This window comes from Leopardus geoffroyi, chromosome X (assembly GCF_018350155.1).
Source record: "Leopardus geoffroyi isolate Oge1 chromosome X, O.geoffroyi_Oge1_pat1.0, whole genome shotgun sequence".
NCBI classification, from domain to species: Eukaryota; Metazoa; Chordata; class Mammalia; order Carnivora; family Felidae; genus Leopardus; species Leopardus geoffroyi.
The window spans coordinates 52,412,698-52,430,815 of NC_059343.1; the positions used below are offsets into that span (position 1 = coordinate 52,412,698).

At 39.6% G+C, this 18,118-nt stretch overlaps 1 protein-coding gene across 2 annotated transcripts in view; it reads right to left on the reverse strand.

The window, feature by feature from the left end:
- ZC4H2 (zinc finger C4H2-type containing) overlaps positions 1 to 17,657 on the reverse strand; it is a 30,269-nt gene extending 12,612 nt beyond the window's left edge. The window contains exon 1 of one of the 2 annotated variants that reach the window (XM_045471264.1): positions 17,490 to 17,657. In XM_045471264.1, the coding sequence (XP_045327220.1) occupies positions 17,490 to 17,542 (53 nt within the window). In that variant the 5' untranslated portion in view covers positions 17,543 to 17,657. The remainder of the gene's footprint in view (positions 1 to 17,489) is intronic. The other variant, XM_045471263.1, reaches the window with a different exon arrangement.
- Between the last annotated feature and the right edge of the window lie 461 nt (positions 17,658 to 18,118).

Consider the following 18,118-nt stretch of genomic DNA (forward strand, 5'->3'; position numbering starts at 1 on the left):
CAGAAAGACATGAAAGGCATCCATGTTGGCAAGGAAGAAGTCAAACTTTCAATATTTGCAGGTAACATGATAATATATGTAGAAAAGCTGAAAGACTCCACCAGAAAAGTGTTAGAACTGATACACAAATTCAGTAAAGTTGCAGAGTGCAAAATAAACAAACAAAAATCTATTGAATTTCTATACATCAATAATGAAACAGTAGAAAAAGAAATCAAGGAACTGATTCCATTTACAATTGCACCAAAATCCATGAAATACCTAGGAGTAAACATAACCAAAGAGGTAAAAGATCTCTACTTTGAATCTTTAGAACACTTATGAAAGAAATTGAAAAGGGCACAAATATTTGGAAAAATATTCATGTTTATGAACTAGAGGAAGAAACACTGTTAAAATGTCTATACTACCCGAAGCAATCTACACATTTAATGGAATCCCTACCAAAATACCACCAGCATTTTTCACAGAGCTAGAACAAACAACCCTAAATTTGTATGTAACCACGAAAGACCTCAAAGAGCAAAAGTGATCCTGAAAAGGAAGGAAAACAAAGCTTTAGACATCATAATTAAGGATCTGAAGCTATATTACAAAGTTGTAGTCATCAAGACAATACGGTACTGGCACAAAAAAAAGACACATAGATCAATGAACAGAATAGAAAACCCAGAAATGGACACACCACCAAACGGTCAACTAATCTTTGAAAAAGCAGGAAAGAACATCCAATGGGGGGAAAACAGTTTCTTCAATAAATTTTGGGAAAACTGGACAGCCACATGCAGAAGAATGAAACTGGACCACTTTCTTATACCAAACATAAAAATAAATTCAAAATGGATGAAAGACCTAAATGTGAGACAGGAAACAATCAAAATCCTAGAGGAAAACATAGACAGCAACCTCTTTGATTTTGGCTGCAGCAACTTCTTACTAGACACATCTCCAAAGGCAAGGGGAACAAAAGTAAAAATGAACTATTGGGACTTCATCAAGATAAAAAGCTTCTGCTCAGGGAAGGAAACAATCAATGAAACTAAAAGATGACTTATGGAATGGGAGAAAATATGTGCAAATGACATGTCTGATAAAGAGTTAATATCCAAAAGCATAAAAAAATCTTATCAAAGTCCATACCCAAAAAAACAAGTAATCCAGTAAAGAAATGGGCAGAACACAGGGTGCCTGGGAGTGTTAGTTGGATAAGCATGTGACTTTTGATTTCGGCTGAAGTCATGATCTCAAGGTTCATGGGATCGAGCTTCGTGCCAGGCTCTGTGCAGTCAGTACAGAGTCTGCTTGAGATACTTTCACTCTACTTCTCTCTCTGCCCCTCCCCCTTCAAAATAAGTAAACAAATAAACATTTTTTTAAAAAGAAATGGGCAGAAGACATAAATAGACATTTTTCCCAAGAAGACATACAAACAGCTTACAGATAAATGAAAAGTTTCTCGATATCACTCATCATCAGGGAAATACATATCAAAACCACGATGAGATATCACTTCACACCTTTCAGAATGATAAAATTAACAACACAGGAAACAACAGATATTGGTGAGGATAAGGAGAATGGGGAACACTCTTATACTCTTGGTCTGAATGCAAAGTGGTGAAGCCACTCTGGAAAACAATACGAAGTTTCCTTAAAAAGTTAAAAATAGAACTACCCTATGACCCAGAAATTATTATATTGACCCAAAGGATAAAAAAACACAGATTTTAAGGGACACATGCACACCCAATGTTTATAGCAGAATTACCAACAATACCCAACCTATGGAAAGAGCCCAAATGTCCATTGAGTGATGAATGGATAAAGAAGAGTGGTGTGTATGAATACACACACACACACACACACACACACACACACACTAGAATATTACTCAGCCATAAAAAAGAAATGAAATTTTGCCATTAGCAAGGACATGGATGAAGCTCTAGCTTCATTATGCTAATTATGTATTTATGTAATTATGTAATAATGAGCATATTATGCTATGCAAAATAAGCCAGCCAGAGAAAGACAAATACCATATTATTTCCCTCACATGCGGAATTTAAGAAACAAAACAGATGAACATGGGGGAAGGGGAAAAAAGAAAGGGAAGGAAATTATAAGAGACTTTTAAATATAGAGAACAAACTGCGGGTTTATGGAGAGAAGTGGGTGGAAGATAGGCTAAGTGGGTGATGGGCATTAAGGAGGGCACTTATTGTGATGAGTACTGGCTGATATGTTGGCTGTGAACCACTAAATCTACACCTGGGGGCGCCTGGGTGGCGCAGTCGGTTAAGCGTCGGACTTCAGCCAGGTCACGATCTCGCGGTCCGGGAGTTCGAGCCCCGCGTCGGGCTCTGGGCTGATGGCTCAGAGCCTGGAGCCTGTTTCCGATTCTGTGTCTCCCTCTCTCTCTGCCCCTCCCCCGTTCATGCTCTGTCTCTCTCTGTCCCAAAAATAAATAAACGTTGAAAAAAAATTAAAAAAAAAATAAATAAAAAAAAAAATAAATCTACACCTGAAACCAATTTTACCATATATTTTAACTAGGATTTTATTTATTTATTTATTTATTTTTATTTTTATTTTAAAAATTTTTTTTTCAACATTTATTTATTTTTGGGACAGAGAGAGACAGAGCATGAACGGGGGAGGGGCAGAGAGAGAGGGAGACACAGAATCGGAAACAGGCTCCAGGCTCTGAGCCATCAGCCCAGAGCCCGACGCGGGGCTCGAACTCACGGACCGCGAGATTGTGACCTGGCTGAAGTCGGACGCTTAACCGACTGCGCCACCCAGGCGCCCCTAGGATTTTTTTTTAAATTGAAATAAAAATAATAAAACATAAAAAAAATGCACAGTGAAGAAAACAATCAAAAAACTAAAAGGCAACCTTCTGAATGGGAAAAGATACTTTCAAATGGCATATCCGATAAAGGGTTACTATCCAAAATCTGTAACAAACTTATCAAACTAAACACACAAAACAAATAACCCAGTTAACAAATGGGCAGAAGACATGAAGAGACATTTTTCCCATGAAGACATTCAGATGTCCAATAGACATATGAAAAGATGCTGAACATCACTCATCATCAGGGAAACATGAATCAAAACTGCAATGAGATATCACTTCACATTGTCAGAATGGCTAAAACTAACAACACAGGAAACATGAATATAGGGGGAAAGAGAGGAAATCTGTAAAACCTACTACTCTTAACTATAAAGAACAATCTGAGGGTTGCTGGAGATGAAGTGGATGGAGGATGTGTTAAATGTGTGATGGGTATTAAGGAGGGCAGTTGTGATGAGCAATGAGTGTTGTATGTAAGTGATGAATCTCTAAATCCTACACCTGAGACTAATATTAGAGTATATGTGAAGTAATTGGAAGTTTAATAAAAACTTGAAACTACAAAATATATATATATAAATAGACTCAACCATAGAGGCCAACCTGATGGTTACCAGAGGGGAGGCAGGTGGGGGTGGGGTGGGTTCAATAAGTGATGGGGATAAAGAGTGCACTTGTGATGAGCACTGGTTATATCAAGTGCTGAATATTGTATGAAGTGCTGAATATTGTACACCTAAAATTAATGTTATATACTTTACTGACTGGAATTTGAATAAAAATTTAAAAACAAAACATATTTCCATGTAAAGACTTATATGATCCTGTTCAGAGAAACATTATTCCTAGAAACTGAAAGGTGGACACAACCAAAATATTTATTAATATGTCAGTGAATAAACAAAATGTGGTGTATCCATACAATGAAAAACCATTTGTCAATAAAAAAGGAAACAGTAGCATATGATACAGTGTGTGTGAACCTCAGAAACAATATGCTAAGATTTATGCAATGTCCTGAAAATGCAAATCTATAAAGACAGGAAGTACATTCCTGGTTGCCTGGGGCTGTGGGTGGGAATGGAAGTCAACTGAAATTGGGTTGAACCTTTATGGGTTCTTTATGGGGTGATGGAAATGTTCTAAAATTGTATTGTGATGATAGTTGTATAATTGCAAATTTACTAAAAGCTACTGAATTGTTCACTTATAATGGATGTTTTCTACAGTATATAAATTACAACTCAATAGAGCTGTTGAACATATATACTCCAATGGATTCTTACCACACCTAGAATTAAATCTAAACTTACAACACTGTCAGAACTGAAATTCTAAGGTCTTTCTATTCCTCTGTCCCTGTTTCTCTTGGAAAATAAATGAATCATCAAAAGGCTTGTGTGTAGGAAAATAGATTTTTTTCTTTTTTTTAATATGAAATTTATTGTCAAATTGGTTTCCATACAACATCCAGTGCTTATCCCAACAGGTGCTCTCCCCAATACCCATCACCCACCCTCCCCTCCCTCCCACCCCCATCAACCCTCAGTTTGTTCTGTTTTTAAGAGTCTCTTAGATTTTTAATGAAGTTGGTCAACTGAAGTACCCAGGAAGACTAGGGAGGGGGTTAATGATGAAAACCAAAATGGAGACATTACCCTTGTGGTCAACTGCCTTTACTATGCTCTTCGGGCTTAGTATCTAGTGACCAACCTTCCATGCTCTGTCTAGTAACTGGGTAGTTTGAGCTTAAGATCAAATTTAAGTACAATGTCCTCCCTTTCTCAAATCTAGAGTGAGCATCATGCTAGCTCCTTCTCTTTAAATTTTCTATCAATAAAGTGGACAAAGAAAGTTTATTAAGTAAATACCACTTACTCCAACAGTGTGCTGGATCCTGTGGGTGACTGAGGAGAAGATCCCTTCTTTCAAATAAAATAATTGTGATCCAATACAGAAAATAGAACAAAATGTAACTGTTATGGTTGAAGTGGAAGTGGGACCCCCAGAGTCCATTTTCTTCAAATCCAACTCTGCCTGACTGTATTAGAGTGACCCTTGATATACCTTTCTGGAACTCCCAGGGCTCCTCAGAACATTATTTCAAAGCTACCAATCAAATCCATCCTCTTCGTTTCAGAGATGAAGAAACAAATGTCCAGACTGGGAACAGAACTAGCCCAAGACCACACAGCTATGGTCCTCTGGGTCCTCTATGTGTACAGACTTACATATGAAGCAATTTAAAATCCAGATAATATACATACAAGAGCCTTCTAGAGACTGGCACAATTCCATAATTCTCTCTGTAAATCCCACATCATCTATAACACTGCTTTCACCATAAGCAGGGCTCAGAAATTACATTTGGAGTGACAAAATGAATGCAAATATGTAGTAAGTTTAGGGTATTGAATGTAATTTCAGTAGCCTAAGAGAAAGAAAAACATTACCACGGGTGTGGAGGATTTGATTAATTCAGTCAACATTTATTAAGAATTCATAAGTGCCAGGAACTGGGAAGAAGAAACTGGGTATTCACAAGGTTCTCTTTATTTTTTATATTTTAATTCATTTCTTTATTTTTGAGAGAAAGTGCATGCGCACAAGAGTGGGGGAAGGCCATAGGGAAAAGGAGAGAGAGAATCTTAAGCAGGATCCACACCCAGCATGGCACCTGACATGAGGCTCAATCTCATGACCGTAAGATTATGACCTGAGCCAAAATCATGAGTCAGACACTTAACTGACTGAACCACCCAAATGCCCCCAGAAAGGTTCTGTTTAATAATAGTTATTTGTGTGTGTGTGTGTGTGTGTGTGTGTGTCTAGTATGTTCCTGCAATTGTTAGCTGTTTTATATGTCATCTAATTTAATCATTATCACCAGCATATGAATAGGTGTGTTTAGCTTCATTTTTGAAAAATCTGAGGCTGAGAGAAGTAAAGTGGCTTGTCAAAGCTCACAAACCAGGAGACAGAGAATTCATTGTGCTGAGCCTAATCAACCTTTGCACCATACCAAGGAACTTTCCTCATATGATATATTTCAAGTGACAGAAAACAAGCCAATGGGGGTGAATTCTTGTCCTACTGCAGTCACCGATTTTCAGGGTGAAATAGGGCATATCCTGGAACCTCCTGGAACCATGGAAATTCTACCTGAGAAGTAGAATTCAATGTAGACTTGCACAGAGGTCTTGGATGACTCTATGAAGTAGAATCTGTGTCACGTTTGGCTCAACAAGTGAGGAAAGCATTCAAGTCATTAAATGTGTTATTTTATGTAGAAAAATTACTAATGAAATCCTCCCAAGAGGCTAAAGTGCAGCTGGTATGGCCACAGAAATGCAAGAAAACCACCAGATACTTCCTTAGGGTTTCTCACAGTCACTGGGGCCACAGTGCTACTTAACTGTTAAACAAGGACACCTGACCTCCATAGGCCATAACCTATCCAGACAGAATCCCAAGTCAAAATAAAAACATTCAGCTGGCTGACTTCTTTCCAATGGCTTTTTGCTGGCTAATGTGGAAGAAGAAGGGTAGAAAGAACGAGAGGTTCTAAGGCAATGGAACATCCATTCTTGGACCAGATGTGACAGGCTCATCCAACTTCGGAGGTTGCTTAGCCTCAACACTCACACAACAAGCAGGGTAGGACATCTGGGACCTGTAGGACTTGAGGATGGGCAGATCAAGTAAAGATATTGGCTAGTGAAGATGGATAAAAAAAAAAAACTGCACAGATTTGTTGATAAGGAAATGGTGAAAAATAGACAGATCCAGAATATATTATATACGTATAGCCCACCAGGTCTTACTAATGCAGTGATTTTTAAAGTGTGATCCCTGGACCAGCAGTAACAATATTGCCTGGGAACTTGTTAGAAATGCAAATGCTCAGACTCCACCCCAGATCTACTTAATCAGACTCTGGAGACAGGACCCAGCAATCTGTTTCAAGGGTCCAGCCGGTAGAGCCTGATGCATAACCAGTATGCTAATGTTTAATAGTCACTGAACTAATGCTTCAGATGTAGGGAGTCGGAGAGGGAGGAATAAAGAATGATTCCAGATTTTGGGTTGGGGTGACATTTACTGATAGGGCAGACTAGGAAAGGGGAATATTTGGGATGGGGGTGGAATTGAAATTCTGTTGGGGCCTGTTTGAGATGCCAGTGGCACATTCAGTGGGGTTGGTTAAGTGGGAAGTTGGATATGTGAGTCTGGAACTCAGGAGACAGATCAGAGCTATTCATCTTGATTCTAAGATCGTTCAGAGAAGGTCTAATTTATCTTAATGGTTCCCACAGAATATCCCAGCCTGGTGTATAGCACAGATCAGGCGGTTGGTAAATGTCACTTAATGAAGAAAAAGGAGCCAGTTTTTCTGGCCTACTCTAGTCTAGCTAGAACACTCCGTAAATACTGAGTGTTCTTCCATTTTATAATTATTTGCTAATCTGGGAAAACAGCTACTGTCAGAAAAGCAGGTATCTTAGAACAGTTCAGTTTGAAGACTTCATTACAGCTATCAAATGTCAACTCCTCTCCATTCTCTCTCCTGTGATGGGCATTGTTTGGCTTGACTTGCCCATTCCTAAATCACAGAGGTACCAGATCTCCTGTGATGAACTGTTGAGTGAGCACTGGGGATGTGTCAGTTCTCAAGCCAGGTGACAGAAGAACCTGCTGAAGCTGCCACAGCAATGACTGAATGAAGTAAGGAAAGGAGATGTCAATTCAAAACTTTATCAAAAGGCAGAATAACTTGAGTGGAATAATAAATTTCTGTAAGTTTCCTTGTGGGAGCCCAAAAAGTTAGTGATCCATTTGGACTGGGGAATGTGGAAGGTTTTGAATAAGAGGCAGGGTTTGTTCTGGGTCTTCCCTGAAAAAAAAAGAGTAGGACTTACAGGCTTAGAATGAGGGAAGGGAATTCAAGAATGAGGGACTGACACTGGCAAAGGCCTACAGGAATGAAAATTTGTGAGAGAGCAAGGAACATTCAGGTAGATAAAGGATAGGTTGAATGAAAAGGAGTAGTAGCAGATAAGATTGGAAAGGTGGGCCTGGGCCAGCCTTGGGGGGGGGGCATGAATATAACAATTGTAGGCAAATAGCGGTCCAGTAGACATACAGTAAGAAATGACCTACAGCAAGAAATGATTTTCATATTGTGACTCAATACACACATAGACAGATAAAAACTTGAAAACAAAAGTTTGTGAGAAGAACACCTACCATTTCTTATGCAATGTATGCTTATATTTTCTATCTTATTTTATTATTTTTTAATTTTTTAAAGTTTATTTATTTTTGAGAGAGAGAGAGAGAGACAGAGTGTGAGCTGGGGAAGGGGCAGAGAGAGGGAGACACAGAATCCAAAGCAGGCTCCAGGCTCTGAGCTGCCAGCACAGAGCCCGACGCGGGGCTCGAACTCACAAGCACGAGATGATGACCTGAGATGAAGACAGACGCTTAACCTACTGAGTCAACCAGGCCCCCCTTTATTTTATTTTTAAAAAGGTTTTATAAATTTTACTGGAAACTAATTTATTTCATGAAACATATGGCTCATGACCTGTGTTTTGAAAAAAAAAATTGCTATAGGCAATGGGAAGTCAGTAAATGTGTTTGAAGGATAACATAGTAACACCAGCATTTTAGGAAGGCAGTTCTTATAGCAATGTGGATGGCACTGAAGACAGGGAAGGAGAATGAAGACAGGAAAGTAATTCTGTAGGTACAAATGGATAAAACATTACAAAAACGCAGGACAGTCATGATGAAGGCATAATGGGGCAGTAAGTGTGGAAATGGAGAATGGGGCAGGAATTTGAGCCATATGGTAAATGTAGAAACAATAGGACTTACTAAGACATCAGATGTGAGTTATAAAAAAAATGTAAGCAACACTGACATTTAGGTTTCAATCTGAGGTAACTATTCAGAGAATAATGGCACTAAACCAGAAGTTTAGGGGAAGTACCTGGACTGGGGTAGGGGGAAACAAAGTCATAAGATTTGGCCAATGTAAGCATCATAGTGGAACAACCAGGTGGACAAGTCCAGGAGGCTGTGGGATGTATTGGGCTGAAGCTTGGAAGGATGCTAGGGGGTAGAGACTGGGGATTTGAAAGTAATATTTGAAGCCATAGGAGTATAGCTGGATGAAAGAAAGAAAAAAAGAGGACCCAGAGCAGAAACTTATACTTAAGAGAATCTCCTTCACACCACAAAACAGGCATGATTCTGACATATTATGGGTTCTGATTCAGACCACTGCAATACAATGAATATTACAATAATAAAAGCCAAATATTTTTTGTTTCCTAGTACATAAAAAGCTATGTTTACACTGTACTATAGTCTATTAAGTAGGCAATAACATTATGTCTAAAAAAGATGTACATACGTTAAAAATATTTTATTGCTAAAAACGGCTAAACATCATGTGACATTTCAATGAATGATAATCTTTTTGCTAGTGGAGGGTCTTGCCTTGATGTTGATGTCTGCTGACTGATCAGGGTGATGGTTGGTGAAGTGTGGGGTTGCTGTGGCAATTTCTTAAAACAAGACAATGAAGTCTGCTATATTAATTGACTCTTTACATGAACGATATCTCTGTAGCATGTGATGCTGTTTGGTGACATTTTATCCCAGAAGTTCTTTTAAAATTGCAGTTAATCCTCTCAAACATTGCTGCTTTATCAACTAATATTTATGTAATATCCTAAATATTTCAACAATCTTCATGGCCTCTTCAATCTTTATGGCCTCTTCATTTCAACAATCTTCATGGCCTCTTCACCAGGAGTATATTCCATCCCAAGAAACCACTTTCTTTGCTCATCCATAGGAAGCAACTCCTCATCTGTTAAAGTTTTATCATGAGATTGCAGCAATCCAGTCACATCTTCAGGTTCCACTTCTAATTCCAGTTTTCTTGCTATTTGCACCACATCTGCAGTTAGTTCCTCCAATGAAGTTTTAAATCCTTTAAAGTCATCCATAAGGGTGCAATTATTTCTTCTAAACTCCTGTCACTTTTGATATTTTGATCACTTCCCATGAACCATGAGTGTTCTTAATGACATCTAGAGTGGTTAACCCTTTTCCAGAAGGTTTTCAATTTGCTTTACCCAGATACATCAGAGGAATCACTATCTATGACAGCTATAGCCTTACAAAATGTATTTCTTTTAAAATTTTTTTTGACATTTATGTATTATTTTTGAGAGACAGAGACAGAGCACAAATGGGGGAGGGGCAGAGAGAGAGAGGGAGACAGAATCTGAAGCAGGCTCCAGGCTCTATCAGCACAGAGCCCAACGTGCGGCTTGAACTCGTAAACTGTGAGATCATGACCTGAGCTGAAATTGGATGCTTAACTGACTGAGCCACTCAGGTGCCCCACAAAATGTGTTTCTTAAGGGTGAAATTACTCCTTGATCCATGGGCTACAGATTGATGCTGTGTTAGCAAGTACAGAAACAACATTAATCTAGTTGTTCATTTCTATCAGATCTCTTGGGTGACCAGGTGCATTGTCAGTGAGCAGTAATATTTTGAAAGGACCTTTTTTTCTCAACAGTAGCCTCAATGGTAGGCTTAAAATATTCAGTAAACCATACTGTAAACAGATGTGCTTTCATCCAGGCTTTGTTGTTCTGTTTATAGAGCATAGGCAGAGTGGCTTTAGGATAATTCTTAAGGGCACTAGGATTTTCAGAATGGTAAATGAGCCCTGGCTTCAACCTACATTAGCCCCTAACAAGAGAGTCAGCCTGTCCTTTGAAGCTTTGAAACTAGGAATTGACTTCTCCTCTCTAGCTATGCAAGTTCTAGATGGCATCTATTTCCAGTATAAGGCTGTTACATCAACACTGCAAATCTACTGTTTAGTGTAGCCACCCTCATTAATGATCTTAGCGACATTTCTGGATAACTTGCTGCAGCTTTTACATCAGCACTTATTGCTTCACCTTGTACTTCTGTGTTATGGAGAATGCTTCTTTCCTTAAACCTCATGAACCAACTTCTGCTAGTTTCAAACTTTTCTTCTGGCAGCTTACTCACTTCTCTCAGTCTTCAAATAATTAAAAGTTTTTGGGTCTTGCTTTGGATTAGGCTTTGGCTTAAGGGAATGTTGTGGCTTGTCTTATCTTCTATCCAGACCACTAAAACTTTCCCAATATAAGCAACAAAGCTGTTTTCCTTTCTTATTGTTCACGTGTTTATTGGAACAACACTTTCAACTTCCATCAGGAAATTTTCCTTTGCATTCACAACTTAGCTAACTGGCACAACAAGCCTAGCTTTTGGCCTGTCTCATCTTTTGACTTACCTTCCTCAGTAAGCTTAATAATTTCTAGCTTTTGATTTAAAGTGAGAAATGTGTTTCTTTCAATTGAACACTTAGAGATCATTGTAGGTTTCTTAATTGGTCTAATGTCAATATTGATGTATCTCATTGTATAGGGAGGCTCAAGGATATGGGGAGAGATGGCAAAACATCTGGGCAGTGGAGAAGTCAGAATGGACACCATTTACTCTTTAAGTCCACCATTTTATATGGCTGCAGTTCATGGCACCCTGAAACAATTACAATAATACATCACAGATCACTGACCACAGATCACCATAAGACATATAATAATAGTGAAAATTTTGAAATTTTACAAGAATTACCAAAATATGACATGGGAACATGAAGTGAGCAAATGATGTGGGAATAATGGCACCCAAAATCTTGCTTGATGCAGGGGTGATCAAACCTTCAATTTGTAAAAAAAATGCACTATCTGCAAAGCACAATAAAATGAGGTATACATGTATATACTTCCAAAATGTGTTTTCCCTTTTTAAGTGGGGAAAGCTCAAAATGTGTTTTCCCTTTTTAAGTGGGGAAAGCTCATTGTGTATAGATATGTGTGCATGGGTGAGTATAATGTGTGTGCATGAATGGAATGGGCATGTCAAAGAGGTACTAGTATGCTCTGGTTCATCTAGTGGTGGTTGCATTCACTTTCTCTGCCTCATAACTTCTTTTATTCCCTTTTCCATCTCCCTTTTTTGTTTTATTCTCCTCTTCCCCTTTCTACATATCTGTGTGCTCTTTCACCACCACTTGAAAGCCTAATGAATGGGTGAGCAAAATAGACCAGTGTGAGATTTGGGCCCTATGATCTGGAGCACAGTGTTGCTGTGTGGTTGGGATTGTGAGGAAAGACAAGGCTGGACACATGGTCAGAGTCACGAGTGAGAAATGGTCTGTGGTGGAAGAATCTATTCCTGAGGCATTTCCTATTTCAAATTCTGCTGTTGGTATACATGAGCGCTGAGTATGAATGTACTTCTTTCTGGGCCTCCACTTGGGGAGTCTGTCTAGCTTCCAGCTTGTCTTAATCAGGTCTTTTGTTGATGTTGCTTGCCATCATCACTGCTACTTCAGCTTAGAAACAACACTATTGTTAGTTTTTAATCAAAATAGGCTGCTCTGCTCATACCTTCAAGGGATTTGAGAATAGAGTAGTTGAAGAACTGCATAATGGTTAATCAGATTATCAGCATTTTTTGAAATGCATATGCCATGTGAATAGGATATATTCTCTCCTTTTGTTAGCTGTATGACCATAGATATGTTACCTAACATCTCCGAGCCTCAATATCCTTACTGTAACATGGGGAAAATAATTCCTACCAGATTTCCACTAGGAAGATTGAATATTAAATGACCCAAGAGCTTTGAAATTAGGTGATCAACAGATATGTTACCTCCTTTCTCCAGTTCTTTCTACCCTTTCCTTTGTTCCCTCCTTCTCTTCATCTCCCATACATGTTTACCTGTCTATGTGTGAACATCAAATATTTGTAGTACTCTCCCCACTTTAAATTCTTAAACCAAGTGATGTAACCTTTGTATATTACTGTAAAGTTGTCAAAAGCAAGCTAATTTAAATGATTTGGGGGACAGACACACCTAGAATTATTATATCTTCTTGGTGGCTTGGCCCTTTCTTATTATGTAATATCCCACTCTGTTCCTGGGATTTGTCTTTGCTCTGAAATCTGCTTTATCTGACATTAACACAGCCATGCCTGGTTTCTTTTAATTCAAGTTTCCATGGTATCTTTTCCCCTCCTTTTACTGTCAGCATATGTATATTATTATATCTGAAGTGCATTTTTTTTTAATTTTTTTTTTCAACGTTTATTTATTTTTGGGACAGAGAGAGACAGAGCATGAACGGGGGAGGGGCAGAGAGAGAGGGAGACACAGAATCAGAAACAGGCTCCAGGCTCTGAGGCATCAGCCCAGAGCCTGATGCCGGGCTCGAACTCACGGACCGCGAGATCGTGACCTGGCTGAAGTCGGACGCTTAACCGACTGCGCCACCCAGGCGCCCCTGAAGTGCATTTTTTATAGATAGCATATGCTTGTATCATTTTTTAAATCCATTTTTAATTGGTGTGTTTAGACCACTTATATGCACATGATTATTGGTATGTTAAGCCGCAGCCTGCCATTTTATTTTGTGCTATCTGTTTGTTCTCTCTGGTTTTAGTTTTTGTTTTTTCTTCTTTGTCCTGCTTTCTTATGGGTGACTTGCACATTTTTTTAATGTTTATTTTTGAGAGCAAGAGAGAGAGAGAGTGCGAGCAGGGTAGGGGCAGAGAGAGGGAGATAGAGAATCTGAAGCAGGCTCCAGGCTCTGAACTGTCACCACAGAGAACAACATGGGATTTAAACCCACAAACTGCAAGACCATGACCTGAGCTGAAGTCGACAACGCAGGGCTTGAACCCATGAACCGTGAGACCATGACCTGAGCTGAAGTCAGATGCTTAACCAACTGATTCACCCAGGAGCCCCTTGAACATTTTTTTAAAATTCCACTTTGATTTATCTATAATGTTTTTGAGTGCATCTCTTTGTATAGCTTCTTTAGTGTTTCCTCTCATTATTACAGTATGTATGCATAATTTATCCCAGTCATCTGATGTCATCATTGTTATCAGCTGAAGTGAAATATACAAACATCATCCCACTTTTACATCCCTTTACACTCCCCTATTTGTGACATGAATGTCTTAAACATTTCCTCTATGTACACGGAGAACTACATGAGACAGAGAGATAAATTTTGATCCAATCATCAAACATAATTCAGACAACTCAAGAGAAAAAAAAAAACTTTTCTTGTATTTACTCATGTTTTAGCTCACTGTGTTCTTCCTTACAAGAGTCCTTTTACTGTTTATTTTGTGTTCAAAGAACCTACTTTAGTCATTAGTCATTCTTATAAGGTAGACTTCCTACTGATAAATTCCCTGCTTCAATTCATTTTAGAATGTCTTAATTAATCCTTTTATTCATGTACGATATTATCACTGGACATAAGATTTTGGGTTTCATTCAGGATTTCTTTCAGCGTTCATGATTCTCTTCCTTCAGCACTTGGAAAATGTTGTGCCAGTTCCTGCTAGGGTCTGGTCAATGTCTGATGAGAAATCTGTTGTCTTCTAATTTTTCCCCCTGAATGTATAGGTAAGGTGTTGTTTGTCTTTGGTTGCTTCCTAGATCTTTTCTTTGCCTTTTGCTTTCAGAAGGTTGATTATAATGTATCTTGGTGTGATTTTCTTCATATTTATCCTGATGGTGTTTGCTTAGCTTGATGATTCTGGAGGTTCAAGTCCTTTGCTCAATTTGGGAAGTTTTAGCCAGTATTTCTTCAAGTACTTTCATAGTCCTCATTTCTCCTCAATTCCTGAAATTCTGTTGACATAGATGTTAGATCTTTTTTATAGTCCCACAGGTCTGGAGGTTGTGCTTAAGTCTTTCTTTTATCTTATTTTTTTGGAATCTAATTTTCCTTTGTTTGGATTTTGATTCCTATAGTTTGATGTTTAAATCGTCTGATTTGTTCCTCTGTCTTCCCCATCTTGCTGTGGAGCCCATCCACTCAGTGTGTGTGTGTGTGTGTGTGTGTGTGTGTATTTGTATATATGTATACAATTTAAAGTGGATTTTAAAAAATGATCAAACTATGTGCTGTGTATTAAAAATGTACTTCAAATATAATGATATAGGTAGGACGAGAGTAAAAAGAAATGATAACATGGAAACTTGAATTAAAAGAATCCAGGAGTGACTATGTTAATATCAGGTAAAGCAGATTTCAGAGCAAAGGAACAGAGTAGGATATTACATAATAAGAGAGGTGAGGCCACCAAGAAAATACAATTCTAGACATGTATGCCCCCAATATGTATGTATGTATGTGGTATGTGTGCATGTGTGTGTGTGTGTGTGTACACATACATAATAATTTTCAGTTCATAAATTTCTGTTTAGTTCTCCTTTATGTTTTATATATCCTTGCTGAGACTTTCTATCTATATGTTGAGATATTCAATTTCATCATTTAAGTATGGTGCAATCGCTTAGTGTATCATTTTTATGATAGCTGCTTTAAAATCCTTGTTGGGATGAGGACTGGGTATTGTATGGAAGCCAATTTGACAACAAATTATATTTAAAAAAATCCTTGCAAGATAATTCTAACATCTGTGTCATCTCAATGTTGGCATGTGTTTACTTTCTCTTGTCATTTAAGTTGATAATCTTGGTATGGCAAGTGATTTATCTAAAAATTAAATTTGGACAATAGATCTCTTTTAAATCTTTTGGTTTTTGCAGACCTGACATGTGTTTTGTTTTGTTTTGTTTTGTTTTGTTTTGTTTTGTTTTGTAGGAAGTGATCAGTATAAGTCCAGGTTCTCCACTGGGCCCCTGGTTGACTGCCAGGTTTGCAAGGGGCTCCTTGCTACTGCTGGTTGCTGGTGAGACTTCAGCCCTTTCTGTAGGCCTCTGATGTACCCATCCCAGCTAGTGGTAGGAATGTCTGGTTTATACTGGTAAGGGTAGAGGTTCCCCATGTATTCTCCACTGGTAGGAGTTACTTCCCTTGCTCTCAGTTGTACCTTCTTTTGGGGTTGGGCAGAGGTTTCTTTAAAGTCCATTAAGAGTAAAAGTCTAGGTCTCCCACTTTCAGGCCTAAGCTTCTTATTACCTGTTATTAGCTTATTAGCTTATTGTTATTATGATAGCTGGCCTTCTGACACACCAAAGTATCTCACTCCCTATCTTCTTATAATTTTTCAGAAAAATATTGCAACATAACGCCCCTCTCCAGCCTTTCCCATGGACCCTCCATGGGATACAGTGGGAAAACCAGAGCCTCTGCATACAAATTGACTGGGTTCCTATCAAAATCTGGCATTTTCAAGCTGTTTGGCTCTGGGAAAACTACTTAAACGTTCCGAGCTTCCATTTTCCCAGTTGTAAAAGAGATGTAGGAAGCTCTCCGGACTCTTGCTGAAATAAGCAATAGTGGGTCAGTGAGCTTGGCACACCAGGTGCTCAATAAATAATAGTTCCCTTCCCTTTAAACCCCCGTGGAAGAGATGCAGACCATCCAAAGGAGAAAAAAAGCTCAAGTGCTTCCCTACACTGCCTATATGTGTGAGTCTCACCTAAGGCATTCACTCCAAGGATTAAATCTTTTGGTCCAAAGTCTTATTTCTTAAAGAGACATACTTGCTATCCACTCTCCCCCACTCCTGCTTTTCCCCAGGTTCTGTGAAAACACTCAAGGGAGACTGCCCAACCCAGGCCAAGCTGGAGTGGGCGAAGGGGTGTGGTTCTGGCAAAGCATAGTAGGTGCAGGAAAGCCCAAGAAGTCCACTTGCCAGATGATACTGTGTTCTGAGCAAGGGCAACATCATTGCCTTGCTAATGCTGCTCCTGGAGGGAAAGGGTCAGGACACAGGCAACTCCAACTTTGCTTGCCTACCTTACACCTCTGGAGTCTTAGAACTGCAGTTGAGCTCCCACTTTCTGGCACAGCCACCACTTCCCCAGTCTCCATTGATCCCATCCTCTTTATGGAGCACCGGGTAGGAGAGGAAGAAGATGGTGAGTGTGTGAATGCAAAAATGACACACTCTGGAGTGCTTGAGTGCTTGCCATCCTCCCAGTCCCAGCCTGCTGGATACCGCTGCACCCCCAACTCTCAGTCCCTGGCAGCCACCACCAGCCCCAATGCACTGGATTTTGTTCTCAAAAGGCTAGCCTGAGTTCCAGGTCCTGAAGTTGATCAGGAGACTGAAAACAAAACAAAACAAAACAAAACAAAACAAAACAAAACAAACAACATCTTGACTCTTAAAAAGCAAGGAGCCAAATACACCCTGGAGCCAACAAACACTAAAAAAATAATGGATTTAAGAATGCTGTCCCCCAACTCCCATCCCAAGATGAAAAACGCTGTCTTGGAACCAACAACCCCCCAACCCCCCTGTGTCTCCATCTGGTTTTTCTATGACACTGGCAAGAGTGACGTCTCCGTTGGTCATTCTCTCTGCTAGTCTCAGTTCCGACACTTTCCAGCCTCCCTTCCATCCTTGAATTCCGTGCGTGGGTTCCTTTCCAGCCCCTCTCCACAAGTAGCTTAACAATAGATACTTTCCCTAGGTAACTCAGCTCCCTCCCGCAGCGGGGGATTTTGGGGGCTTCGAGGGGGTCTGGGAGGCGCTGCAACATTCCACTTACCTGATCTCTTTAATGCTTTCCAATTTGCACATGATTTCTTGTTCATCTGCCATGCTTTTCACTCTCAATTTCTCGTCCTGAGAAATGTACAAACACACAAGTCCAGCGATACAATAGACACAACGTAACCACCTCCTCCAGGCAGGGGATCTGAGCCTGTGCGGTAGGGATTCTGAGCAGGCCTGGGAGCTGTAGTTCTTAGCTCCAAGAGAAGCCAGGCAGCGCAAGGACCAGCGAAACTACAACTCCCAGAAGGTCTAGCGAGACATGCCTATTTCGCTTCCTGCAGCCACATTTTAAATCAATTTGTCACAGATAATTATGTCAAAGGTTATGAGGTATTCTAGTGAACTGGGATGTTCCTCTAGCCCCTGCGGAAAAAATGGGAAAAAAATACACCGGAAGGCAACTGGAGAGATAAAAGACGTACTCACTCACACCCCTCCAGGGGCCCTTACGCCCACTCATCCCCAAAAGGTAACCAGGAGTCAGTCGCTAATTAGTGGGCGCTTTGGGGCTGGAGAGAAACCCTGCAGAATTCTCTTTTGGGATGTTGAGTGTTCGGGTGGCAGCTAGGGGAATTAGTGGTTTTGGCATTCAGATGGAGATGCGGGAGGGCGGGGTTGGAG